Here is a 27,729-nt window from a genome sequence, read left to right as displayed (position 1 = left end):
AATCCTTAAACTCGAAATCGTCTGGCGTTGATTGACAGGACAGCTACAATCTACCGGCCCCTCTACTTGCGGGCATTCTAGCCGAGGACGACACTCCTTTGAATATCAACTGGTTGCGCGCAGGTTTGTTGTTGCCGAGGCCTGGTCGTTAGACAAAATCTCAAAAGAGCCAACGAGCCACGCAAAAATGCCACGGCTCTGTCGCGATAGCTTTCTGTGAATCGAGGACAAGGCAAGCGTATTTACGCGAAAGCAGAAATGCAGAGGCAAAGGCAAACGAGCGAAGAGGCCGATCGAGGAAAATTAGGAAAACGTATAGGCGTAGCCTTGTCGGCTCTGTGTACACAGGTGGGTGAGTGCTTCGTGCGATTGACAAGTTAATCCCCTGGCGTCGATTTCCAAGAAGCTTGACTGTCGTGCCATGCGTAGCAGCAGCAGCAGCAGTAGCAGCAGCAGCAACGACTGCGATTCCTGCTACGAAATTCCGGAGGGCGAAAAAGTGGCGGGCCGTTGGCAATTATCACGGAGCAAGGATTTTCGGTAGACTATCACGCGGGCAGCTTGCGGGCGGGAGGCCCAAGCGGCTACAGGCTGCTCCGCGGCTGTATGGGAATGTGAATATTTTTGCAAAGCAAGCACGGGGAATTCCAAGCAGGGCGTATTTTATCGGCAGCTTTTTGCCGTGGGTGCCGCGCTAATGACTCGGGCCGCAGAGGCAGCCGCCACGCCGAGGACAAAGTATGCGCGACATGCAGTCGTGTCGGGCGTAATTGCTCTGGCTGAGCACCAGTCCGTGCAATGTCATTATCAACGATAGCTTGCAGGCGTTGCACTATCGGCAGCCGCTCTGCCTGGCGCGCTCGCGCTATCGGCTCGTGACTTCGCCTTGCCTCAGTGCGCTATTAGCTTGCTTGTTCGCAGGCGTCTCCATGGGAGCCGGCCGAGGCCGAGGGCACCGCCACTCTCGTCTAACGCGCTGCACTTACGCGCGTCGTGGAAGAACTGGGTGCGAGTAGATGACACCTGCGCTGCCGCTGTACTGGGCGACTGGCGCTTGTCTAGCCTTTCCCCAGATGCCGCCTGCGCACTCGAGCGTCGTTATCCTACAGGCTACGCAGGACGGCAATGAACGAGATTCACCGAATGTCAAGGCTCTGCGGACTGAGCTAGCGCGGAGAGTGGCCAGTGCAGTGCTCAGTCACGCTGGGCTCCTTAGTTAATGGGCTTTAATTGTAGCCCAGGCAATTGCCTCGTGGCGAGGTAGGCCAGGCGGGCAGGCGCCTTTTCCATGCTTCCTTTCTTTCTTGCTCGGCCGCTTGTGACATCGAGTTAAGATAAGTGCACCCGCGGAAATTGAATAATAATTGTAGCCTGCCTGCCTGCCTGCCTGCCTGCCTGCCTGCCTGCCTGCCTGCCTGCCTGCCTGCCTGCCTGCCTGCCTGCCTGCCTGCCTGCACTCGCTCGGTAATCATACTGCATTCGCCCTCTGCCTCGTTCGTTCGATCAATCTCCGCTCATTGTCTGCGCAGCTGGCTGTAATACAGAGAGCGACAGAGAGACAGCAAGAGAGAGTCAGTTTTCAGGTGTCGACTTTTCGCACGTTTTTCGCCGCGAAACAAAGCAGCGCTACCTTTGCGGTGACAGTACTCGCACACTTACCTCGCGTCGGAGCGCCTCGCGCAATTACGTCCTCGCGCGGTGGCTACGCGACTAGGTTCCAGACATCGCGCTGGTGAGTTTCTTGCACCGTGCATTTGATTGTTCAGTAGTCTTGTGTTTACGCTATCAGCCGGCCTTTGCCATTCCAGCCGATAAGCAGTTGGCCTCCCCGCTCTTAGACAAGTGCTCGGAACACAGCGAGAATGAGTTGTGGTTGCGCGGAGACCGCTCGATGCGATCCAGCGCCAATTGCCAGCGAAATCACCTCTCTGTCCGTCTCTCTCTCTCTCTCTCTCTCTCTCTCTCTCTCTCTCTCTCTCTTTCTCGCGCGCGTAGCAGTCCAGACGCCCTATGTAAACGCTCTGAACCACGTCAATTTGGCCCTGGAGTAACGGGCTCTCTCTCTCTCTCTCTCTCGCGAGCGCACGCTGGGCATAATGGGCGATCGATGATAATCCGCTGCCGGCTCGGCGTGTATTTTCTCTGGCGAGGGTTTGCGGCTCGGAAGAGAGCGAGGAGTGAGAGGTAGAATAAATGTGATTCGAGAATATTGCAGTAAGATATACTCACGAGTCCTTGACACGTTGCACCTCGCGCGCGATTCGAGCTCGAGTTAGCGAGCAGGCAATTCCCGCGCTTATTAGCCTGTTATTATAAGCTGCTGCGGCGAGATCGTGCGGAGCTAGCTCGAATCTCGGAGTCCGTAAGCCTTGCGGCCGGCCAGCCTCTATACTGAATTTGCAAACGATCCCGGCAAACGCCGCCATATCTGCTGCAAATATTCGGCCGCGCTGATTGCCTGTGCGCTTTCAAATTGCCACTTGTATAACTAATGCCATTAAGCCGCGCCAGATCGTGCAATCATTACAATCAATTATTAATCTCTGCAAGGCCGGAAAAAACCTAATTATCCACCATTAATCAAGCAGCCAGCTCGCGGTCTGAAGCCCGCGGCCAGCGACTATTTTCGTCGCGTCATGCGCGTTCTGTGCAACTGCCTCTAGACGATCAATGTGACTTTTGCCTCGGAGCTGTTGCTCCGTAAACCGATCACGTATCTGCTAGCGCAAACCTTGACTGCACAAAAAGGATCCATCATTTTTCCATGGCGACGGACCATTACCTTTTTCCGAAAGCCATTTCGAAACCTTTATCTCTTACGCAATCATCCCCCTCTCGCCGCTCACTCCCTCTCTCTCTCTCTCTCTCTCTCTCTCTCTCTCTCTCTCTCTCCTACTCTCGCCAATAACTAGCTGAAAGTACTGTCACGTACTGATTGTTTTTGCTCGGCTGCCAATTTCATGTCGCTGTAACAGGCGTCATTAGTCAATCAACGCTCTCGCCATCGCTCGCGCCTGTTCATTTGTATCGAGAGCTACTTATATTGTATCCTATCGTGCTTAGCTTCTCTGCTTCGTCAGCCACTTTCACTAATGCCACTATCTGTCATTTCATGTTTATGTATACTTATGTTTGTTCAGCCCTCCGCCGAGTGACTGAGCGCGAATAAAACAGTAGATACAGCTGCGTAAAACATAATGAAAATCCGACTCATTCTTTTCGATTCTGCGAATGTCGCGCGCACGAACATTCATTAGATACAACTTCGCAAACATTACTTGAGCTACTATACGTCTTTTTAAATTACACACTTAATTAGAGAGAATCAAATCTTTGGCGTAATTCATTGCGATAAGTGGATTTGTTGGCCGTCATTTTAATCAACGAAACGCTCTCATCAAGCACAATTAACATCGACACGAGAAAGGCATAAAATGCTTACACGAACAGGGAAAATATCAATCATAATTTATGTATAGCTGCATAACAACTGATTTCTTACTAAGCATTCGTCAACTGTCAACAGATTGACCTCATTTTTTGCAGTGCAAATTAATTGTCACTGCGCTCACCGTTGCTATACGATCGTTGGATTTCATAATTCTCAATTACCTACATACACTTATTGTGTAAACAATATTTTTCGAACAATATGCGGACGATTTTCAAAAAGAGTGGAAGTTTTAAGCTCAGACATTATCGTGTGATTTCATCATAATAACTGCCTTTGAATCTTATGTGAAGAACTCTCCTTAAAATTGTTATTTTCGCGGCATATTTATTTTCAAAAACAAACGTCTTTCTGTGCGATGTCATATGTGTATTTTTGTATATGTGAGTGCGCGTGTACGCGTGTGTGTGGTAGAAATATTTTCGACAGCTACTTTTTAAAATTAAACACGATTTTTCACATATTTTCTATAATTCTGAAGTTCGATTACATTTGAAATTATTCCAGGATACCCATACAAACTTTTTGCAAAGCAAATATATTTTTAGCGTTACTTAAGCACGTCTTGAGGGAATGCAAACTTTCAGAAAATGTCGGAATTTATGTTGCAGTTCGTCAAATATTCATGTACATTATATATCAATTTACCTAGCTGGAGAAATTTATTGTTCTTTTCACTATTTATTAACAGATTTGATTATATTATTAACATATGTCTTACAATTTAACTTCATAGAAGCTTTGATTCTGTTCCAAAGATGCTATGTTATGTTGTAGGATCCATGATGATCCGTGTTGTTCGAAAGAAAACTACGGAAATTAAAGATTTAATGATGAACTGAAATCGAATGTTAGTTACTCGTCCAGTGCATCATTTTTCGTTTAATATATAGGTAACTTTATAATAATCGACTAATACATATTCCAATACTGCAGAAAATATTCTAGCTGATATAAAAATAGTCAGAAGTTAATCGAGGAATTTTGGATTAATGAATCAATTAATATTTTCAATAAAACCATAGAGTATAAGAAAAAGAAGTTTTACCTAAAAGAATTTTTGTCAAGACTAATGTTTACAGTTACCTAGTGTACCTCTGTAATATTTCATACAAATATAGTTCTTATAGTAACAATAACAATAATAATAATAATAATAATAATAATAAAATAAATAAATATTCCAGAAAAAGCTAATTGCCAATTACGTGGCCATTGCTTTTCAATTTCGAAATATAACTTTTCTCGTAAAACAAAGCATGAATGTTCTAGCGCAAGTACTTGAATGAATTCAAAATTATGGAAACAAGTATCTTGTCGACAGTCGCAAAAGTTATCAAAATACTTTAAAATACTGATAGTGTATACTAATTTGTCAATTAATTTTTTTATGGAATTGAAAATTGTAATTTTTATGATACATAAGTTTCACAAAAATATCAGCAATACGATTTCCATACATTTTGGTATCGCTTGTATATTATTTTTCAATGAAAATTAAACATAAAAAGGCTTGACTTTAGTACTTTAGTTTATCTTCATCGTGTACTATTTTTAGGCAAATTCCACTTTCTTTGAAAATCATACATGTGTTTCAAGTTTTCGCTACATGCGTCACTTTCCATTAAATGATATTTTATCGATTCTTAAAAGATTGATGACCTAGAGAGTAAACTAATGTTAATCGTTATTTAATTAATGTAAAGGTAGTCATATGAATTACTGTCATCAAGGACAACATATATATTTATGTATGTGTATTACACGTATAATATTGGTACAGCTGATATATCCAGCAAATCGACGCGTAATTAATGGCTCGAGTTGTTTTACATAGATTTATTATCAATTAATTATTCTATAATATAATTAAGCTTATGGATGAAATTTCTAAGGTATTAGATAAGATTAGATTTGAGTAGATCGTTGAACAAAGTATAATATTTTGAAAAATATTACAAATTAAATACATACATTAGACTTTGAAAAAATCTATCAAATAAAGTAAAAAGGTTTGATTAATCTTCTATCTTCGATGTTCAGATTTCAACGTTAATTTATTCAGTCATAATTTAGCATGGCTTTTGAAAGAGATGGTATTTTATTAGTTCAGTCAGTGAAAGGATGAAATTGAAATTGCCGCGAACATGGAACCAATTGATTTGTTACATGTATTTTAGGATAAAGCGGAAAAGATGGTCGTTTACTACTTTACTTACTTTGCTCTCGCACAAATGGCAACAATAATGAGTATAGAAAAAAAATTCTGAGAATCACCCTAGAAATTATTGCACTCTGTTAAACGTAATAATTTTTAAGGGTCTTTATAGAATTCTAAATTTTAGGTCGTATGGTAACTGAATTACGAGTAAAAGTTTACGCATTAAATTGCAGCAGTGATAGTAACGAAAGCAGAAAACATTCACTCTGTTTCAAATTTTAGAATGCGGAATATTTAAAAGTGAGTAAAATAAAATAGATACCTACAAAATAAAAATATTTTCTTGATACATCATAAAATAGCAAGAAATTAATTCTACAATTAATATAAGTACTTCATTTTTATACTTGTAACTGTTTATTAAAGTAAATTAAAAAAATCTTCCCGTGATAATGAAGAAAATATTAATCTTATTTCTAAGCTTAATCAATCGAATTTCTAGTGTAGTCTTTCGTTATTCACAAGCCTTAAACTTAACAGGAAGAATATATAATTTATGAACGACCTTTAATAAAGATAATGAGTGCTGAAATTAGTCCAGGGTGAACCAAAATTAGTTAAATAAGTTTAATAAAACTATATTGTTCCATTTAGGGGTTACCTAGTAAAATTGGTGGTATAAGTTGGTGAGGAAAGCGTGCAGGGGATACCTCGTAGTGTGGGTAACGTACTCACGCAAGCACACACACACACACATACATACATACATACACACACACACAGAAAGCGAATGTACCATTAGTACAAAATTTTAAGCATGATTATTTATATCATACATAGTTTTATAAAAACCTAAATGATTTGTTTTTACTAAGACAAAATTCATTCGTGTTTCTATAATGAAGATAAATTAAAAATAACAAAACATTTTGAATATATGTTGGGAAGGCCTGACGTGAGATAACTGTCGTTCGTACTGTTTCTCTAGTAACAATTAAGTATTACTTCCAAAACAATTGCATTAATTATGTAAATCAGCGTAGAAATAGATTTGAACACGATAAGCATAATGAAAAAGTGCGTAATGACTTGATACTTTTAATTTTAACGTTTGATATCCGTTATCTTGTTTATACAATATGTGTGTATGTGTGTGTGTGAGTGTGTGTAGAAAATTATTTTAGATAATTACAAATATCTCAAGACCTGGTTTTTTTTTAATTCTCGCACCAACGTCTTCGTGAGGATTTTTCCTATGAAAATCATTATTAAAATTCAAGTGCCCGCTATTAGACAATCGGTAGCAACACGAGAAAGAAGACACTGCGCTCTGCGATGGCGAGAGCGCTAGCTGCAGGGGGCCACCCGGCGTATCGGAGTCAGTTAATAAGCCGAGTCACCTCTGCTCACTAACTGTATATACCACCTGTGTGCTATTACTTAGAGGGAGCATAAAGACTTACCAACTGACTACGTATAATTTCTAATCGAACATTTTCCATAAAATATGCTGCGGTCAAGGAATACGTTCTTTCTGTATTCTCGTTCTTATTCAGTTTGCTTTGAACTTCCAAACAGTTCGTAACGTAATTCGCATTTCGTAAAGTTTTGTACAAAGTGTTATTTATAATTGCCCGTGTTAATTTTTACTTTCAATATAAAAGTAACGTTGAAATCTTACAGTGACAAAAAAATATATAAATATCTGCCAATAAGTATAAAAATAAACAATTCAACGCGTTTGAAAAGTGATTCGGGTAAAAGAAAAAATGAAAGTGGTAGATGTGATGTATGTCAAATCATTTTTCGCACAGATAACTTTTGGGAAGTAAAATTTACCATGGAAAATTTCTTGAAAAATGTTCGATTACAAATTATACGTAGTCAGTTGATAAGTCATTATTCGCCCTCTAAGCAATGGTATACAAGTATATACAGGTATAATACAGTTAGAGAGCAGAGGTGACTTGGTTTGTTAACTGACTCCGATACGCCGGGTGGTCCTCTGTAGCCAGTGCGGTCGCCAGTGCAGAGCTCTTTCTCGTATTGCTACCAATTGTCTAATAGTGGAAACTTAAATTTTAGTAATAATTTTCACAGGAAAAATCCTCAGGAACACGTTGGTGCAAGAATTAAAAAAAACCATGTTTTGAGACATTTGTAATTATTTAAAAGAAAATGCAATAATTTTTGGTAAAATCGTACTAATAAACCTTAACGTTAAACGTATATTTCTAAAAAAGCTTGATCCCGATATCGATTTTGGCTTTTTAAATATTGGCTTTCAAAAAATTTTGATATTTTTTTACAGTTAATAACTTTAGAAAATTTGAGAAAATGTTTCTCTCTCTCTCTCTCTCTCTCTCTCTCTCTCTCTCTCTCTCTCTCTCTCTCTCTCTCTCTCTCTATATATATATATATATATATATATATATATATATATATATATATATACTGATTCGGTACTTTTCTCGCCGCTGCCTTCTCATCTTATATATATATATATAAGAAATTTACAACGTTTAAAAAATCAATTAATCACTGTCTCCAGAGCTATTGAAATAGCTTGTAATCACCCATATGTACGACATGCGGCCAGCTTCAAATAAATGACTATGGCCACGCGATTTGGATGCTGTGGCTGTAGAGTGAGCTGATTGTTTTCTTAAAAAATATTGTTCGTCTAGTAGCGTGGTATTCGTTATTTCGCACTCTACGATGTCAATCTAGATGTACGGTTGAAAAGCGTACGAGCTGCTGTAGATTACGGCACTTTTGGCTCGGATGCGTATATGTAGTTAATTGCTTTTTCAGGTCATTAGCTATTAGCGCCACTGTCGATGTGTTTCTATTGGGCGCGCTCGCATTCGCGGCAATTACAGACCAGTGGGCTAGTAACGAGCACGAGCTTATACTGCACACGCATTTGACAGGTTCGGTGAATGGCTGCACGGACGATACGACTGCGCTACATGCACACAGGCGCAGAGCAAATTAGGCGGCTCGCTGTCGTCATCCTCGCTGTGTCGGGCTTTATTTGCAGAGCTGATTTTCGCTTAGCTCGCTAATGGCTTTGTTATTTATTTATTGGCATATCCGTGTGTTTCGTCGGTCCGCTCACGGTTATCGATTCGGCGCGGGACGCCCCGTCGACTGCAGCACGCTTTTGTTGCATGCTCATTCGGGCGCACTGCCCATTGACGCTCGTAAAACGCGGCTCGCAGACAATTTGCACAGATATATATGGGGCCGTTACATAGGCGTCGAGCCGACGTTAACTGCAGCGCGACACTGAACGGCAACAGGCACGCTCTCCCATCCGATTTGCATGCTAATCCCCCCGCGCGGCATATCTAGATAATAACTGCTAAATATACGGGATGCGGGGCGTCGACTCGCGGCCGAATACGTGCCTTGTCACCGGGCGCCTCTCCGCCTACTCCGCAGTCGTTTTATCGCTCGCTCTGGCGTTATTTGGCGTCTAACTTATTTGGCTGATGATAGGCAATTAAACTGTTGCCCTGCACACTCTAGCACCAGCCTGCAACTCCTTTTCCATTTGGATTTACGCGTGGCATTCATCACTCGCTAGCTTTCACTTTTGTTCGATCGGCCGACTGATTCGGTACTTTTCTCGCCGCTGCCTTCTCATCTTATTTTGCTCCATTGACCGGCGCGCATTAATGCCTACTCGACGGCTCTCAGATTCACCTTTAGGGCGCGCTGCTAGCTGCCACCGCCGCCACCGCCGCCGCCGCCGTAGCCGCACGCCAGTCTACCTCGAAAACCTGATCGCGCGTCGACGCCGTCGACTGCTCGTCGCTCGAAAATTATACGCAACTTTTAAACAGTCAATGCTTGCTTATCGCATTGTCATAAATTCTGTTTGACTGTGCACCTCTCAAGCTGTTTCGTAAGCGACTGGGCTAATATCATCGTAGTCAGCAATAAAAATCTAATTAAAGTGAACTTGACGATGTCTTTCCCTTCTCCTACTCGCGCGAGCATTAGTTATCGGCCCGATTGAAATGCAGTCGTGGCGGGCACTGCCCGGCTACTGACATTATTTGCTTTTCCGAAGCAGCTAACAGATAAGTCCACAGAATGTGGCCATATTTTCATAGATCCACATGGCTAATGTCCTCAAACTGTATGTGCGTTGCGAATTGTGACTTATTAGTTCGACAAGCACTATAAAGAAATAATCGCGATAAGGCGAGTTTAGTCACATCCGGCGCAGCGCGATACCCATCCGAAGGGTAAACACGCCGTTCTCAATCTTCACCTTGTTGTTCGAAGGCGCGTGCGTGCTTGATGTATCGCGCCACGCAGGTCGACATGCGCAGCTCGATCGAGTCCATTACGGAATCTGATAATCACTCGCACGAACGAGAAGCCGCGCGATCGAGTCACCGGCTCTGAATCGGTCGGGGAAATTCAAGTGAAACAAGCACGGTAATCCTGCAGATTCGAGTCTAGTATGGTCTTCTCAATTGCGCCTGGCAAATTAGCTGTGCTGATTCAACCCGCGTTATTCCGTCGGTTGGCTCTAACGAATTTTGCGTAATAACAGTTCTTTTCGAATTATATTGTTGGCCGTCGCTCGCGCAATATGAACGCGAGGATACTTTACAGCCAAACCAGTTCGAAGTTGTATACATCCACACGCGCGCGCGCGCGCACACACACACACATATCGAACATACAGTTAGTATATCTGATCGAGCTCTACAAATATCATGCCAGTTATAATTTTTCTGGAAAAAAAGATGAGCTGGAAGCCTGAATAGGTTGTTGCTTGGCCATTGCGGATTGAGCGAGCCAGCTCGAGCAAGTGCAAGCGCAATCAGGGTTTACGTAACTGAGTCGAGAGCTGAGAAAAAAAAGTTGGCTTTACTTGAGCCAGATTACAGTGTTTACGCGAATTAGATTTTGCTTTGGGTAATTTTCAGCTAATAACGGTCGCCAATGCAGAGAGAGAGAGAGAGAGAGAGAGAGAGAGCACTTGTACGCGCCAGCCTACCTCTCTACCCGAGAATATAAGTAGCTTTAATCGTCATCTCGCATCTTTCTCCCTCTCACTCCTGGTGGAAATAGGCTCCCTTATGTTGGTTCCCTCAGCCTGGCTCGCCCCGGTTTCAGGCGCTGATTATGCCTACCGGCATTATAATCTCATTTCCGATAAATCGAGCCGATTAAAAACGTCCAGTTTAAGAGAGAGAAAGAGAGAGAGAGAGAGAGAGAGAGAGAGAGAGAGAGAGAGAGAGAGAGAGCGCGTCTGCTCAGACTACAGTGTTCCGTGCGAGCCTTCGCCAACTTTTAATAACGAGCTCACAATCTGCCCAATCAGTCCGGTTATCACAAGTACTAGGCGCCGAGTGACGTATGCGTCAGTCAGTTAGGTGCAAGCAGCACAAACGTGTCAGCTTAGCGCGAGGATGATCAAGAAAGGCTGCGGTGAAAGGCATAACACGCCGCAAATGTACACCTTTGGCGTAGTGTTATGTGCGAGTACTTATAACAGATGTATAGGTGTATAGGAGATCTGCTTATGCTGCTGCTACAGCTGGCTCGATAGCCAAAACTGAGCTCGTTCAACAAAAACAAAGCGGCAGTGAGCGAAGCGAGCATCTATAATACGGTCACGCTTGTTCTCCTTCTCTCTCTCTCTCATTCTCGGATTCTTCTTCCCGCCGATAGTCGTCAGTCAACCATCACGCCAGTCGGCCGCAACCTCTGCTTCACCAACTCATATACTATTATATCCAAGGTATCCGACCCGACCCGACCCAATCGTTTTTCCCATACTTTTTTGTCCTCTATTTCGATATTCCGTGTTTGGTTTATTTTGTGTGTCGTTCAATCGGTGCAGCGGCTCGAACCACTCAACAGTTTCTCATTGGTCACAGGCGTGAGCGACAATAATTATCCAGCCAGTCTGCTAAATTGGCAATCAACTCAATTACATCTTTTCGCAAACCAGTTTTTGCGAGGAAGTTGTTAAGATAATTGCTCTAATGCCGCGCGCCGATAGATTAAATATTAATATAGCCCGTGCTGGCGCGAGAGCGACATTTATATTAAAAAGGCCTGATATAACTCGCTTTAATCACGCGAGCTAGTTCAAAGAAACGCGTTGTATTGAGCGAGAAGCGACTTATTGCTACTTTGTTTTTCCTGCCGACAGTTGTGCCCCCCCCCTCACTAGCTCCCTCGCGCGCTCATGCAAACTCGCAGCAGACAGCCATGAATATACCAGCGCGGCGAGGCTCACTTAGAGCGGCACCCGCGATAAACGAATGCTGGACGCAACTCAATGCGATCCTGCACGTAACAGCGCTCTTTAATGTCCACGCTTTTCCGTTGTCTTTTTGCTCTTTTTTCCATCGCGCTCGTTGCCTCTTTTATGGAGTAATAAAGTGAAATTTTCGCTTGATTACGTTTTATGCGCGTATCACATTCTCAGCCAGCCATCTTGATTGCTTTTATTGTAGGAACGCAACTTTCAAGCGTGCAGTAACAGTGTTGTGTGTGTATGCGTGTGCCTCGAACCGCTCCTCCCTCTTCCGCTGCCAACTTAACTACGACGGTCCGAGCGCCAAAATAAGCTAATAAAACTTCTAATTATACAGCAGCAGCATTTGTGATAAAGCGGCGATTGCTTGGATGAACTACAATCAAATATATAGGCGCGATGTTGAAAGTGAAGGATATTTATATAGATATATACCGCGTGTTATTCTATGCGACTAGGAAAAGGAAGAGCATAGATTTCTTGTAAATCTCGCAGAAGCTAATTAGCTATAATTCGGTGATTAGTCTGGATTGCAGGCTTTCCTCGACCAGGTTTGATGTAACCGTGAGCGTGTGCGTGTTGTGCTAATTTATCACTTGAATTTCGTACAAGCTGAAGCATATAAAAATCTAAGTCCGTCGCGATGACTTGTCTTAACTCGTATCTATTCGTGTTTATATATTTGCCAATAATGACAAGTCTAGGGTATAAGTAGTCATCGACTATTTTGCGCTTATCGGCTCTTTGTAGTCTATAGCAGCTCGTCTATCGTCAGCTCTATCTGCGCGAGCTCTAATAATTATTATCGACTCAACGAATCGATGCCTATGACGCAGCTCTATCAATGTTGAATTACTCATCGCGTCGACAGCCGTCTGTGCTCTCGACGCTATCGTCGTTAAGTGAGCTAACATAATATGTCTATGTATATACAGGCGCTTGATCGAACTTGCAACGGCTACATTTACTCATTAATTCATCATTTGTTGCAGATAACACAGCGAGGCCAAGCCACGAGGTGGTTTCGCGGAGCAGCCCGGCAAGTAACGCAAGCAGTTCCGGTCAGCAGCCGATCACTAGTCACGTGGCAGCTCCCGTGCCTATACCTCAGCATCACCACCACCATCATCATCATCATCGCCATCAACGGCAGCAGCAGCAGCGGCGGCGGCAGCAACAGTTGCGATCAGCCGAAGCACAGCTGCAGCAACAGCAACCGTCGGCCGGCCCGGCGCAAATGGGTATCTCGACGGCGGACGAGGTGCGAGCAGAGGAGGAGGCCGCGCAGCCGCGGGCGGCCCCCACCAGCCCTGAAAGCGAGGCCGATGTCGACGACTTTGCACCCAAACGCAAACAGCGCAGATACCGCACCACCTTCACTAGCTTCCAGCTGGAGGAGCTCGAGAAAGCTTTCTCTAGAACCCACTACCCTGACGTTTTCACAAGGTACTAATATTTATAATCTAATGGCCTTTCTAGCGATTCTGCAACTGTGCTTGCTGTCGAAACTCTCTCTCTCTCTCTCTCTCTCTCTCTCTCTCTCTCTCTCTCTCTCTCTCTCTCTCTCTCTCTCTCGCTCTTTTTCACCACAATCATGTTTGGTGATCAGATCAGATATTACTAGCGCTATAATTATAAATAGTTGCCACATTAAAATTGTCGACTATGGTTCAGAACTTAGGTTAGACCTTCATCTTTATTTTTAGCTGGAATACTCGCATCTCGTATATTATTTTAGGTTATCGAAGATTATTTTTAAATCTTACGAAAGATTAAGATTTTGAGCTGATTTTCTTGCGTATACTTTCAAAAATCAACTAATAAATATACCGATATTTTTTCAATTTGATTATCAGTGTCTGGCGTATTCCGATTGCTCCGGTTATCTAAATCTTAAACTACAAAGGCTTTAAATCCATCTGGGTAGATTGAAATTCCGGTCATGTAAGGATGTAAAATTTGAGCGTTTTTTCAAACAATTACAATGACAAACAAAGTCTTGACAGTTAAAAACCTCTGGTACTTTCTTTCGATATTTTCAAAATTTGATACAGACATATACGAAGACACTAAATCGGTCCTTACTGCGGTTACTTTATCATTTGAATTAAAGTCTCCCTGTACATTACTTAGAACGCAATATTCGCGCACTTCCTTAAATAAAAATCTATTGTTGAGGACAAATAATGTTTATTTATTTCCGCTAGTTTGATCCAACATCGCCAACAACGATCTTGATAAATTCTCTCTTTTAGCTGGTCAGTCACAGTCAACGTATCCAGTCCTAAGTGTCCGTATAAGCGTCTCGCAACTCTCTTCTCGTGTAATTAACCGAGGCTGTGTGTGCCTTCACATATCTATTCTGCTACCTGAACCATCTACTCGCATCTGCTGTATCCGATACTATGTCGAGTTACGTATGTACTAATACAGCAGTAGCTGCGCATCTTGGAACCTGTTCGTATCGGTAAAAAGTGACGGAAGAGCCGCTTCTGTAGTTGATTTCGAATTACTTAATTGAATGTGCTGAGTTAAAGCGTGTATCGAGCGGCGGCAGCAACGGCGGATGGATGCCTCACACTCAAGTTTATTTGTAAGCCTCCTTGAGCTGATCTCGTCGCAAATTGGTCTGCGCCTCATTCCCCTAATGGGTAAGCGCTTAATGCGTAACGTGTAAGTGGCTTTTGTTGGGAAAGTTTACAGTGCAGTTGCAAATTCATGAGACTGCACACGCTAGTAAACTGTGGTGGAAGGAAACAAGAAAACACAGACATGTGGACAGGCGAGAAGCGCACATTGATGGCAGGACTAGCTAAAACGCGCGTATAGAGTTGCAGCGATGCGCGATAGCGTCTTCTGATTGCCTGCATAAATTGTCGAGCACCAAGCTGCATTGCATAAGAAAGACATTAGCGTCGATCGTCGAGCGAGGCTTAGCGCAACTGGTCGTTATGTGTATATAGCATACACTACTCGACTCTGCAGGCGATCCTCGGCTCATCGCTATTAATTTTGCGCTAATTGAATTTCACGCTCGCTTTACATTGCCCCTCCCTCACCCTCCAGCTTGTGCTCTCTACAGATTTCATTCGAACGTGCGCGCCGCTTCTCTATCATCATCGATCTTCTCCATCTCCCTCGCAGGCGTTGACAAAATTCAGTAAATTGAATATCAATTTGTACGCCGTTTTCTTTCTTCTTCTTTTATCGTGCGATCCTCGTGTCGCTTGCTTCTTCATTTGGATAATTAAATACCTGTAAACGCTTTGCAATCGAATTCCCTATGCTCAATTTGCATGTGAATTAGTTCTATAAAAAAGCAACACACACGAAAAAAAGATCAAGCATTAATGCTTGAAAGCTTTTCAAAACCATCCGCTCTTTGTCTTTGAAGCTCATAAAAAAGCGCTGTAATACTAGTTTTTGATTCTAGGCATTCTTATATCTATGAGCAACAGAAAGCGAATAGCGAAAGACTGGTATGTCTGGTGAAAAATGAGGATAGGCTGCTATAATGGAAGATTAGCCATTTGGCGCTGTTGCACTTTATCGTTGAATTTGGAGTTGCGATCCATTTGGAAGGAATATTCTATCGACATGTCAAATTTTATCTATGGGATGTGTGTATAGAACTGTTTTGGTAGGATTAGATTGACCGGCCGGTTCGAGCTGCTCGCTAGCGATCCGCATGGCGTCATCAGGTAAAGCAGCCGAGCTATTTTAATGCTATGAATATTTAATACTTTCCTCCATAATCGACTGGCATACTTGTCCTCATAAATAACGCTGTGCACAATCTTCGATATTAATGGAAGTGACTTATAAAGCGATACATTAATTAAAGGCGTAAACGCGCCGCCGCGCTGAACTCGGCGCGAAACCAAACAGAAGGACAAGCTCTCGAAAGAGCCACGATTGAGTTGAAACCATCGTCGACTTGGTTTACTATTCCATTTGATTATTTCGTATAGTTTTGATACAGCCATAATTGCAATAGTGTCACGACAAACGACTGGTTGTTGCAAACAAACTTGTGTATCATTGAACGATTACATGTACACCAGAGCCAGCTTTTATACCGATGCTCTTTCGTGAGCATATATTTTACGAGCCAGGTCCAAGACAGCCAACGCCGATAAAGAGCTTTCTTCAATCTATTAATGCAGAGCAATCAATAAGCTTGGCCTTTTTCACGATAACTTATCAGGGGCTTGTTAATACTGTATATTCGTCAACGGCTTCCAGGTAGGAACTTTAGAAGCTTCGATATGGATTTCGATTGAGCCTTTAATGGATTTACATTTGAAATTTGACATCTATAATATTTATTCTTTGTTTGTACGTGATTTCTCAAAATTATCGCTATTTCACCGAGGTCAATGCTGAAAACGTTCACGTTGGTCTCAAGTAAAAGCTACTTACGAAGCTATGATTTCTGCAAAAAAAACCCATTGCTGATTTACAGGAAACAGCCAAATCCGCCGTATCAGAGTTTATTTCTTGTATTTAATGTCTGTGGGGGATTTCTGAAAGAGATACATCGAGGGCATATAATGCAATCGCTGTAAAATGTCAGATTATCCAGTATTAACTATTTATCTTTAGGTGGGTGGACAAAAAAGGAAGAGCGTCGACTGACTTTTTAAAGAGAGAGAGAGAGAGAGAGAGAGAGAGAGAGAGAGAGAGAGAGAGAGAGAGAGAGAGAGAGAGAGAGACAGACAGACAGACAGAAAAAGAGAGAGGAAAGACAAGTGCGAAAAATAGTTGGATTCGACTGGAAGCCAACAATCTAATATTCGATCTTATCCTTGTTAACAGCTGTTGATGGCGGCGGCGCGCACGCGCTACACTTATCGGCGAGGATCAACAGGACTCTCGTTCGTTCGTTTAGAGGCCGGCGCCTTGTTTTTTCTTCTTCAGTGGCATCCACGCGAGCGAGTGAGCAGGCTGCTATACCGGGGCCTATACCCACGCACACGTCGCTCTCTCTTTCATATGCCTACGGCGTGTGGCGTCTCGCTATATAGATCGTAGTCATTGACTTTACGACCTGTTAAGATCTAATTTAGATAAAGTCCGCAGCGAGCAATCTTGCCGATTTCAAGTTTCCAAAGCGCCTTCCAAGGCAAGCCAATTGCCACCGTACACGGCACGTCCCGTAGATCCGATTTTTAACTATTCGACAAACGTTTTTTCCTTATTCATTTGCAACGATCGATGCTTACCACTTCACCTGCATTTTCTCCCTCGCTGCTCAACGATTAAACGATTAATCATTGCCTAGAGAGAACAGCAATGGAATTTATGTGACTGAAGGTCAGATAATCGCAGCCTAAATGTATGAGCAGGCTTCAATCCTTGCTAGTCTACAAAATACCTTTCCCCAAAAGTTTAACAACTACTCGGAGGAGCTCTCAATGAAGATTTGCGTATCGAAAACAAGCGAGTCGTATCGATTGTCGGATCACTGTTTCTAATCGAGCCAAGTGTAAATCTAACGGAAGCAGAGGTGTAGCCTACAGCTGAAGAACGGGAGAGAGTGTAAGGACTTCGCGCGTGAAGCATCGCGCTGTAAGATACAGTGCACGCGGCGCGAAAATCCAATTACACATTGGCCACGCTGCCATGTAGCAAGCTTGTCCGGCAACTTTTTGCGCTGACTTTTTACCGTGCTTTCTCGATCGGTGTCCAATGTAAATGACTAAAGTCTACAGTTGTTTCTTGTTGCCCCTCCACCACGCTACTGAGCTTATCGCCGGACCATAGTTAGAACCGTTGGCCCGGCTATCCCTTTCGACTACCACAGTTCCGACGGACCGTTGTTTTTCGGCGATGCGCACATTGCACTTCTGCTTTACTTAACGTTGCCAAATGTGTTTTTACGTAGTCGGCGAGTGCTGCTTTGTCTGAGGCTGCAACGCCGCACGCAGAGCCAATAATCAAGCAAATGATTTCGTAAATTTAATCAAAGCGATCGTTGCCGTGGAAAAACTTAACGAGCTCTTTCGCAACGTCCGCTATATCATTTATACTCGAGTTGCACACAATGTTTATGAGAGCGCATAATGATGCGAGTCGATGCCGAGACTGGATTTGTCGAAGCAATAGAATGAAAAAAACGTTCGATAGAAAATCTTGGATTAGTCGCGGATAATTGTCGTAGCTAAGACGGAATACGCGCTACGTTTTATGGCTCGACGTAAGTATAAACAATTAGACGTGTAACCATTGCCAGATCAATCTACCGAAGGCGGTTCGAGGAAGAATGAGCATGTGCAGCTGACAGTGTGGTACGCCAACGGTAGGCGCGAATGCATTAGCTCGACGATTGCGCGCGGTATAATAGTTGGCCAGCGAGAAGCACTGCGGAACTTCAAAAATGCTGCTGTAATGATCGAGAGAAGAGCTCGCGTGGCAGAGCGGAGCGCTACGCGAGTGACAATGCGAGAAAGGAGGATTAGCAAAGCAACGGTAATTGATATTAGATTGTGCTTGCATCGAGAACGGCCTCGCGCTCGCGCTTAATAAGATAATGAAATTGTGCAGTAATTGCGCTCGGCACTCACTCTCGTGCTCCCTTCAGTTCGCTCGTGATACGCACGCGCACCTAACCCTCGGCAGTTTAGCCACACGTTCGTGTGGTAGCGACTGAACGCTGCCATTTGTTGCGCTTTATTCCGCCATAACGCGGTGTGGGGACGATTCAGCGAGCTCGACGGATGATCGCCACATGCCATTAGCCGACGACAGAGCACTCGACAAGCGTTCGGCTTGGCCAAGCGCCCAGGCGAACTGTAGCCGCTCTCGGTAAGAAATAGAACCGACTGCCAATTGTCTGTTGTCATTGTGGCGCTTAATTGAGCCTCGCTATCCATCGCCGTCCTCCTCGGCAGCGTCGGTACGCTCCTGCTCGTTCTCAGAATCACCACCGCCGACGCTTGCTTCTGCCTTTGTTGGTTCGTAGGCTGACTATGCATTGGATTTCCGCCGAAATCCAACCATACGTGCGTTCGGCGCACTTCCTCCAAACTATCGAGAGGTTGTGCTCGAACATTTGGAGGCACACGTGACCGTCGTAGTTGGAGAAGCTGCACTGACCCAAGCGACTACTATTCACACTTGACACCGTCGACAATGTCGCGTAGTTGGCGAACCATCTTCGTACGGCCAAGGCGCAGTTGATCGTAGGAATTAGAGCGGATGAGCGAAACGCTGCCGAGAACGAGTGGCCTTAACGAGCTGCTTCTTGTTCGCTGCTCGCCCGCTCGAGCGAGCTCCCGGTAAGCAAGAAGCCCGGCGAACGTCGCTCGCCACTGAGGAGGAGGAAGCCGAGTCAAGAGCGAATGGCGCACGGCGGCCTGAGTAATTAGGGATCTGGCGCACGGCTTAACCGCGACATTTCGTGATGTTATTCGAGCAAGGCGCGTTGCCCACACCTGTACGCCGTGGATCTGCAGATCATTTGCAGCGCGAGTAGGCACTTGCTCGCGGATGACGGATCGGCCGAGAACGTAGCCGTACTAGCCTACACCAACTACAGACACCAGCAAAGCAAATACGTATCGCTCTACCAGCTTCCTTGACGTATCTCGTTCGAGAGCCTGATTGATGTTTTCGAGCCGCCGAACCCGCCAAGCCGAATAATCCAACGCTCAGCTGCCTCGTTATAAATCAATAATCATTCATCTCTCGCTGAGTTCACTTCTCCTCAGCAGCTCTATTCTAATTGATATTTCATTGCTTTTTAATCGCCCATTTCAGTGACGGTGGTCCTTCTTTATGCCTGGTTGACGAGGTCGCATCACGCAGTGATGATGTGAGATAAGTGATAAGACAAGAGGTTGCGAGGAAGCTGGCAAAGTTCGCGAGGAGTACAAGTGTGTGGGCGGAGGGAGGGGGGAGGCTGGCGTAAATAAACACGTAATTGATGAAGAAGGCCGAGTAGAGCGAGGCCGAGCGAGCGAGCGAGCGAGCGAGCGAGAAAGGCAGGGGAGCCAGGAGTATAGCCGAGATTCTTTGAGCAAAACTGGTAGTGGCTTGTAATTTTTGGTATTTCGGAGGGCAGCAGAGCGAAGTAAAAGGTAGAAGACAGAGAAGGGAGCGGCGTAGAATCGTACCACGAAAGACCGGCAGTTAAGGTTTTAATAAATTCAAGAGAACGGCTTCTGCGTACGCAGTAATCACTAAGATTGCCGGTACAATTCGACGAACATCTTGAGCAATTTGTCTAGAAAATAAGCAAGTTTGCATCGCGGGCCTCCTTATAGCCTTGGCCTCCTCGAGCAGCCTCCAGGCATGACAATTTCGATTCACAACTTGTGTCCTTAATGAACCTCCATCCACAAATCGTAGAAACTCGGCGCAGCATTTCTTCGCGCAGCAATCTCCCGAGCTAAGCGCGTACTGATTCCGCCGCGCGTTTTACTCCAATTGACCACATTACGTACAGCCGCACAGATAATATTTGCTCGAGCTAATTGCGCCCTTTGCTTTTTCTGTTGCAGAGAGGAGCTCGCCATGAAGATTGGTCTGACAGAAGCCCGCATACAGGTTTGTCCATTTCACATATCATTGAGCATCGTGTCCGGCCGCACGCGAATTCGAGAAAGCATACAGTTGCCAGGTGCCTGCCTGTCCGGCAACCTGACCGCTCAATGGCCATTTTAATTTAAATTTGCATATTAGGCACTTTGGGCATATTGACCTTAAGACAATTGACATTAAGGTAATGAGTAGCCTCTGACGTGGGTTTGCGTGTCGGTTGGAGCTGCAGCGCAAGACAGACAGCAAACTAGCAGCCAGCGAGTGAGATATGTATGTCTAGATGCCTTACTCCTGAGCTATAATGGCCAAGTCGAGCGTGCCTGGTCACGCGCTGGCAGTGCGGGTGAGGGCGCGAAATTGGCCATCTCGCATTCGTGTGTTCGCTGTCCAGAAAATACAACAAAGTGTACTGGCAATAAGCGAAGGGAACGTGCGGCCGATCCGTGCTCGGAACATTGATTGCTTACGCGAACAGCCAGCTAATTTGCTCAATTAGCTTAATTTATTCTGGGTATTTACTCGGCCTCTTTTTGCCCTTTCTGCATATTTGTTCGCGCGTGTGTATACAACTTCTTCCTCTTGGCCGCCTACTCACCTGCTCTCTTCGCGCATGTCTGTGTGCGCGCGTGCGTATTGGCATCACGACGTCCCGTGGCGATGCCCAGGCGTTTCATTATACTTGCAAAGCGTTGAAGAAGCACGCAATTTTTGGCCACACGGCTTTCAGCTGTTTTCATTCAATTATCACTCGCATACCTGAATGCCACACGTCACGCCTCTCAAAATTAAGATTTCCTCGAGATCCCTGTTCTCGCTCATTGACGTGCATACTTATAGCCATTTTTTATGGCTTGCGCCGCTATTTTATTGAATAACGATCAACTGTTAGTCAGTCAACGATACACAACCAAACACACACACACACACACACACACACACACGCGCGCGCGCGCACATACATACACTTCTCGTCGACCGTTTATCTAAATTATTTTGACAGGCCACTAGTGTGCGCCCAGAATTTCTGCCGAGCGAGCCTCGTAAATTCAGCAGCGCGCTATTCTTCGCCAATTTCACCAATACTGAATGCGTGAATGAAAGACGACAGCTCTTCTTAATACTTTCTATCTCTTTTTCTGCGTGCGCTGGATTATTAAATTTGGTCGAGCTTTTGAATTGGTAGATCTGAATAAACAAACATTCGCGTTGATATAGCAGCCTGCAGCGGATAAGAGCTCATTATTTTGAGAGCACAAACAAGCCAGAATGCTTTGTGGTGATCCGCTCTCTCTCTCTCTCTCTCTCGCACCGCTGAATAAAAGCGACATCATTCAGACTTGCGCCACTTGTTCTTCCCCCTCCTTCTGTTCTTCTTCGTCTTCTTCTTCTTCTTCTTCTTCTTCACTTTACCTTCTTTTTATTTTCTCGAGCGTAATTTTACGGTTTCTTCAGAACTGAGTAACGACGCGATTCCTCGCGGTTTCACGCCATCCTTCCACAAATGAGTACTTTTTTCCCTTTTTACGAGATAATCATCGTGAAACTTCAATTACAATGTCGCCTTGCGCGCATTCAATCTCGAGAGTCGGGAGACCCTACTAGGCAAAACAAAGCGAACACGATCCTAACTGCGGACTAAAAGTCAAAGGGGACTGTCTAACTTGCCGGAAGCTCGTGCGGACAAGCAGTTAAGCGGTGGTCGCCGCTTTCTGTCAGGTCACTCGTGACGAACGTCGCGTACATCAAGGTTACACTTCTGCCAAAGGAGAGGAAGGTTGGAGGTTCGAAGTGGCTGCTTGAGATCGGAAATCGAGCGGATAAGTTTGCGCGAAAAGATGGCCGCTCGGCTCATTAGCCGCTCTCTGACGAGCCGAGTAATTGGCTGCTTTCGATGTTGTTCGGCCGTAGCGAGAGCGCGAGAGCAATAGCGAGCGCGCCGCGAGCTGAGGCAGCCGACCCCCCAGAGCGAACAGGATTGCCCCCAGCAGGGCGCTAAACATCCTGCAGCTGGTCTGCTCGTCTGTCCGCCTGCCTGTCCGCTCGCGGCACGTTTTATATGCTTGTATACACACAGCGCCAAGTATAATAAGGTACCAACACGCCGCGACCTAACCGATCCGCGTGCGCCAGCGCGCGAGCTTAATCGGGCCGCATTAATTAGCCGGGCGCCGGTCGACGTTCCCGCTCCATTATCCATTCCATTTGTTCCTAGCAGCTAGCCGCTCGTTCTCAATCTCGCACGGCTGCCTGGTTGTTCTTACACCTGATCAACCGGCCAGAAAGCCAAGCTCCGTTCTCTCGCCCGTCTTGATTATTATTACTTTTCGAACGAGTATCGATCGCGGCGAATCTTCCTTGCGCTGCAGTACGTTGCCGTGCTCAACAGCACTAGATACTCGCCGTCAGTCATTAAAATGCAGTCAACCAATAACTATATTTCCATCGCAATCCGAGCGAGCGAGCATTCATTAAGGACACTGCCGACGCTAGAGTAAGTAGTCAATATATCTACGATATCTCAACACAGACACTCGATATACTGCACTCTATCTCGCGGCTTGTCGCATCTTCGTTATTATTTCACGATAACGCGCTCCCGTGCTTCAAGCTCAATGCTTCGTGCTCTTCAAACGTCCAACGGAACGCTGAGTGAAGTTTAACGATAAGTGTCACTTTCCATCGTGTTTTATGCGATATAGTTTGACAAGAAATTAAGCCCATGTAAGAAGCGTCAATTCTTATTAAATTTTTATTATTATTACATTCACCCGGTACTGTTTGTTCAAATGATCAAACTGACCATTTGCGACCAAGCCTCTGCATTTTCGGTTATTGCATTGCGACTGCTCGTGAATAATTGAAAAGAAAACGTTGCCTTTTTAGTGCGCTCTTTTTATAGGAAACAAAGCAATTAATATTTCGCACACATTATTAGTGCATGGGAGATAAAGGAAAGAAAGAGAGAATGAGGAAAGCAAAGAATCGTTATACATGGCGAATAATGGGAGCTACCGTGGCCGTGTAGCGAGAGCGCTTTCGGCAAGAAAGTCGAGTCATCGATGATTGTTGAACTGGCGCAGCGAGCCGTGATGAAGCTATATAGCAGAGTATATGAGCGGCGCTCCTTTGATTGCAACTTTTCAGCGGCTACAGCTGGTCAAGAGTGAAATTCAAGGGCGTGTTTCTATATACCGCTGTCTCTCTCTCTGCCTTTTGTTCAGCGACTTCCGATTAGACACCTGTATAATATGCCGAGCTATAATATACGCGGCGTTGCTCTAGAGCTCGGTAAATACGCTGATCGACCTACCTACGCCCTCTGAGATCTCTGTTTAGATTGATGCGCGTTCTATCTTATCGTACTCTATTGCGCGCGAGGTTCAGTGACTGCGGCGGAGCTTTGAGTGCGATGAATCGGCCGAATGACGTCAGCTGTCTTGCCTCCTCAGTGCTCGTGCACCGCGGCCACGTAATTCGTTCAGCAAACAGCAGCGCACTGTTGGCTCTCTTCTATACGGTCGTTCGGCTAAGCGCTCTCTTGTCGGTCTGTTGCTTGAGTCGTCGTCGATGTATGACCAGCTAATTGGTGGATCGGAAGCGGCGCGCCGATCGACCTAATAATAGTTATCATTCAACGCGCGACTATACTATAGCAGTGGTTAGCTGCTCTATGCGTCCGATATTTTAGCTACGTGCACTTCAATACTCGGCAAATCGACCTAAACACTAGCTCGCATATAGTTGGCCGTCCTCGACCTACGCCATACGTGCAGCGCCGAGTTAGCGGCGCCATAAGAGCTTAGCGCCTTCCGTCAATTTTCCACTCTGCAGACGCATTACGAGGGCTCGATTGCCGAGCATCGCTTTCCGCTGTCAGCCACGTCACCGCGTCCGGAAAAATGTAAAGCCGAGCGAGCGAGGCGAAAGCCGCGATGAGCGCGACTTCCGCGGCAGCGGCGCTTCGCTCGGCGAGATAATGATACGCCGCGCGCCTCGGCGGTGCTCCAGAAAAAAGGGTGAGCATGCGTCACCTTCAGCGGAACTTGCTCGGCCGCGGGATTCCGCGTACCGACGACGAGTCCTCGCAGTTACGCGGCCACTTGTGTGACGCGATTGTGTGTGGTTGCAGGTGTGGTTCCAGAACCGGCGGGCCAAGTGGCGCAAACAGGAGAAGGTGGGCCCGCAGGGTCATCCTTACAACCCGTACCTCGGCGTGGGCGTGGGTGCGCCGGTGGGCGCCGGAGTGGCCTCAGCCTCGGTGGTGGCGCCCGCGCTGCCCAGCCCGTTCGCCCACCTGGCGAGCTTCCCGCTGCGAAAGCCCTTCGAGGCGTTTCGCTACCCGGGCGCCTTGTCACCGGCAGCCCACCTGCCGGCCCACCTGCCCGCGCCTGCGGGCTACGCGCCACCGCCTCACCTGCCGGCCTATCATCACCACCGTGCTCCGCCGGGCCTGCTGCCCGCAGGCGTGCCGCTGCCCTACGGGCCCGCGGCTTCCTTCCAGAGCCTACTAGCCAACATCAGCGCCCAGGCCCAACAGCACCAGCAACAGCAGCAGCAGCAGCTCCAACAGCAGCAGCAGCAGCAGCAGCAGCAGCAGTTGCAGCGCCAGTCGCCGGTCGCCGGTCCTGCGAGGCCCAAGCTCGAGCGTAGCCCGCCTCCACCCGCGGTCTCACCGGCCGCCCGACAGGGGCCCTCGTCCCCGGGCGCGCCCTCGCCCCCGGTTCCGGCGCCGACCGCATTGGCACAGCCTCTCGACATGGACCGACGCACCAACAGCATCGCCTCTCTCAGGCTCAAGGCGCGCGAGTACGAGCTCCACCTGGAGATGCTGCGCAAGAGCGGCGACCTCATCAGCTGAATCGCCGGTCCTGCGCGCTCGCTTTGCCCCGCCCCCGTTCCGCCCGCTGCCACGCCCTACTCCTACTCCACCGGCGCGCCGCTCGGCAACCGCGCTCCCGTGTAGTGGCCAGCAGTATCTGCGTTCAAGCACTCGAGCCGGCCTGCGGCTAGCGCGCTCGCTCGTTCAGGGACGACTTGTTTCGCGGTCTGCCTTCGTGTCTCGCGGGCCCACCCGTTCGCGCGGCGTCAGCTGCCTCCGCCTCGTCTGCGCGCGTTGTTTCATCAATCGTCCCATTTGTCACGGACAAATCGCGCGCATTCATCGAGTGCTGGCGCAGGCTGAGGCAGAGGGAGAACAGGTGTCTTCACTTCAGCCGTCCTTTGCTACAGTTCTGCTCGTCATTTTGTAGCGGAGGATAATGCAAGCGATCAACGTTGCCCTCCACCGTACAAAGCGTGTCATGCAGTTAACGCGCATACTCTTCGTAGTCTATTCTATATCTTCGACTGTCCCGTCGGAAAATCATTAAACGCTTGTGCAATACTGTTGTTTAGAAGCAAAATGCTTATCGTCTCTCGATATCACGTAAAAATATCCATAAGAGCTGATTATGTGCAGATCGACGTGTGTTTTATTTCATTGTGGCAATGAATGTAACGCTCACCCTGCGTAACCTGTTAGTTCGCGCTTGCAAATAATTACAATGAACAGACTTCGTTCATTGCTAATGTAAAAAAGATTATTAGCAATTTCATTTCATGCGCGTTGCACATCGAGTGTACTCATGGGTGATTCTTTTTTCGAATTTTGACGGTGCTGTCAAATTTAAACGAATATTACATATATCAAATGAATTATCTATGAACTACGATATGTGCCTTTTCGTGTGTAGTTTTAAGGATATTATTTTATATATATACGGACATGCGATTGCTCAACAATTATCATATCAAACGGTTCTCCGAAGGAACCGGTACTTTCAAATGTACTTATGCATTCAAAAGAAAGTACAAATTAATAACATTTGAACAATTACAAAGTATGTAAGCATCGTGAAGCGCGTAATCGCGGATGAGCGACCTGTGATTTACATAAGTGACCCTTATAATGTACTACGGTCCGTCCATTCGATTGCGATAATCCATCTTTATGCTTATATTTTATAAAAAAATCACTAAAAATATTTTTAGCTTGGCATTGGAAAAAAAGTGATAGATTGTAATTAAAATTTTGAAGTTGAATATGCTCATTATTCATTGATTTGCAATCATTAAGATTTATAATATTTTTTATTTAAATTAAAAAAATTGGTTATACGTCTCATGTGCAAAATTACATTGTTAACATAATAATCGCTACGTTCTCGGCGTAAAAGAAATCCTTTTTTTCTCCATCTATAGTCGGGTTCCAAATTCTAGCTAAATTATTTTCAATTTGTAATAGTAACATGTCATTGTGAATATTTGATGAGAACATGATTTGGTAAGATGAAGTCGAAGTCGTGATTCTTATTTCTAGCTGGATTTTTAAATGAAGCCGAAAAAAGAGAAAACGAGTTTACTTAATTAATATAAAATATCCTACATAGGGATAGTAATAATATTGTGTATGAACATAAAAGAAAATGTATTTATGCCAAGAATGTATTATGAAGATATAATGTAGTATTGTATTATTGCTATACGATTAAATTTTTTATTTAAGATTACGAAAAATGTATGTATATAGGCCGTTTTACATACATATATCTAATGGTAGCTAATGCTATAATTATTATATTTTTTATCAAGAATCTTTTTTATTTAAAGTTTCGGTATATGTATAAGATTATAAAAAGCATCTGCATCAACATTGTAGACACGGTAATGTTTAGGAAAAGTAATTCTTCTATCTCTGCACTTATTATAAGCTATGTAGTCTTTTCTATCCATTTCCACATTCATAATTTTAATTTAGTTAAATAAAAAGATATAAAATTATTTCTTCATACTTTTTGTACATATTTAAATTAAATCACATAAGGTAATTATGGTAATTGACTGATATCAAAATATAAATTGCTCCAATATATGATTCTATCTGGCCGATACTATAGTCTAGTGATATTCACGAAAATGAATTTTGCTTATAGAAATGAATAAATGTATATCATGAAATAAATTTTGTTGTATTAATTATTACTAAATATATATATATATATATATATATATATATATATATATATATATATATATATATATATATATATATATCGGAAATCCCTCTCACACACTTTTCAAAAAAGATAAAACTGTCATGCGAGTTGGATTCAGAGACTGTTTACAAATCAATTTTAAGAACATATGATCAACAGCAAGCAAGCGCATAATACATATAGTATAACGGTTCTAAACTATTTTCGCGATTTAGATTCGCACGCAATATTGTAGTTTCGCAAA

At 44.8% G+C, this 27,729-nt stretch overlaps 1 protein-coding gene across 4 annotated transcripts; it reads left to right on the top strand.

The window, feature by feature from the left end:
* The first annotated feature begins 239 nt into the window (after positions 1 to 239).
* LOC131663003 (homeobox protein aristaless-like) lies at positions 240 to 27,323 on the top strand. 4 transcript variants are annotated; one of them, XM_058933060.1, is made up of 4 exons: positions 240 to 348; positions 12,900 to 13,353; positions 20,412 to 20,457; positions 24,581 to 27,323. In XM_058933060.1, the coding sequence occupies exons 2-4, from the start codon at positions 13,145 to 13,147 to the stop codon at positions 25,307 to 25,309; spliced, it is 984 nt and encodes a 327-aa protein (XP_058789043.1). In that variant the 5' UTR covers positions 240 to 348; positions 12,900 to 13,144; the 3' UTR covers positions 25,310 to 27,323. The 4 variants fall into 4 exon arrangements, with proteins under 4 accessions (XP_058789043.1, XP_058789044.1, XP_058789042.1 ...); XM_058933061.1 differs by lacking the exon at positions 240 to 348 and adding an exon at positions 1,685 to 1,732; XM_058933059.1 differs by lacking the exon at positions 240 to 348 and adding an exon at positions 12,436 to 12,458.
* The last annotated feature ends 406 nt before the right edge of the window (positions 27,324 to 27,729 follow it).

This window comes from Phymastichus coffea, unplaced genomic scaffold (genome assembly GCF_024137745.1).
Source record: "Phymastichus coffea isolate CEN01 unplaced genomic scaffold, Cenicafe_Pcof_1.1 PCOF00029, whole genome shotgun sequence".
In the NCBI taxonomy this organism is placed as follows: Eukaryota; Metazoa; Arthropoda; class Insecta; order Hymenoptera; family Eulophidae; genus Phymastichus; species Phymastichus coffea.
The sequence above is the reverse complement of the archived record's forward strand: the minus strand, read 5'-3'. Positions and strand labels throughout refer to the sequence as shown.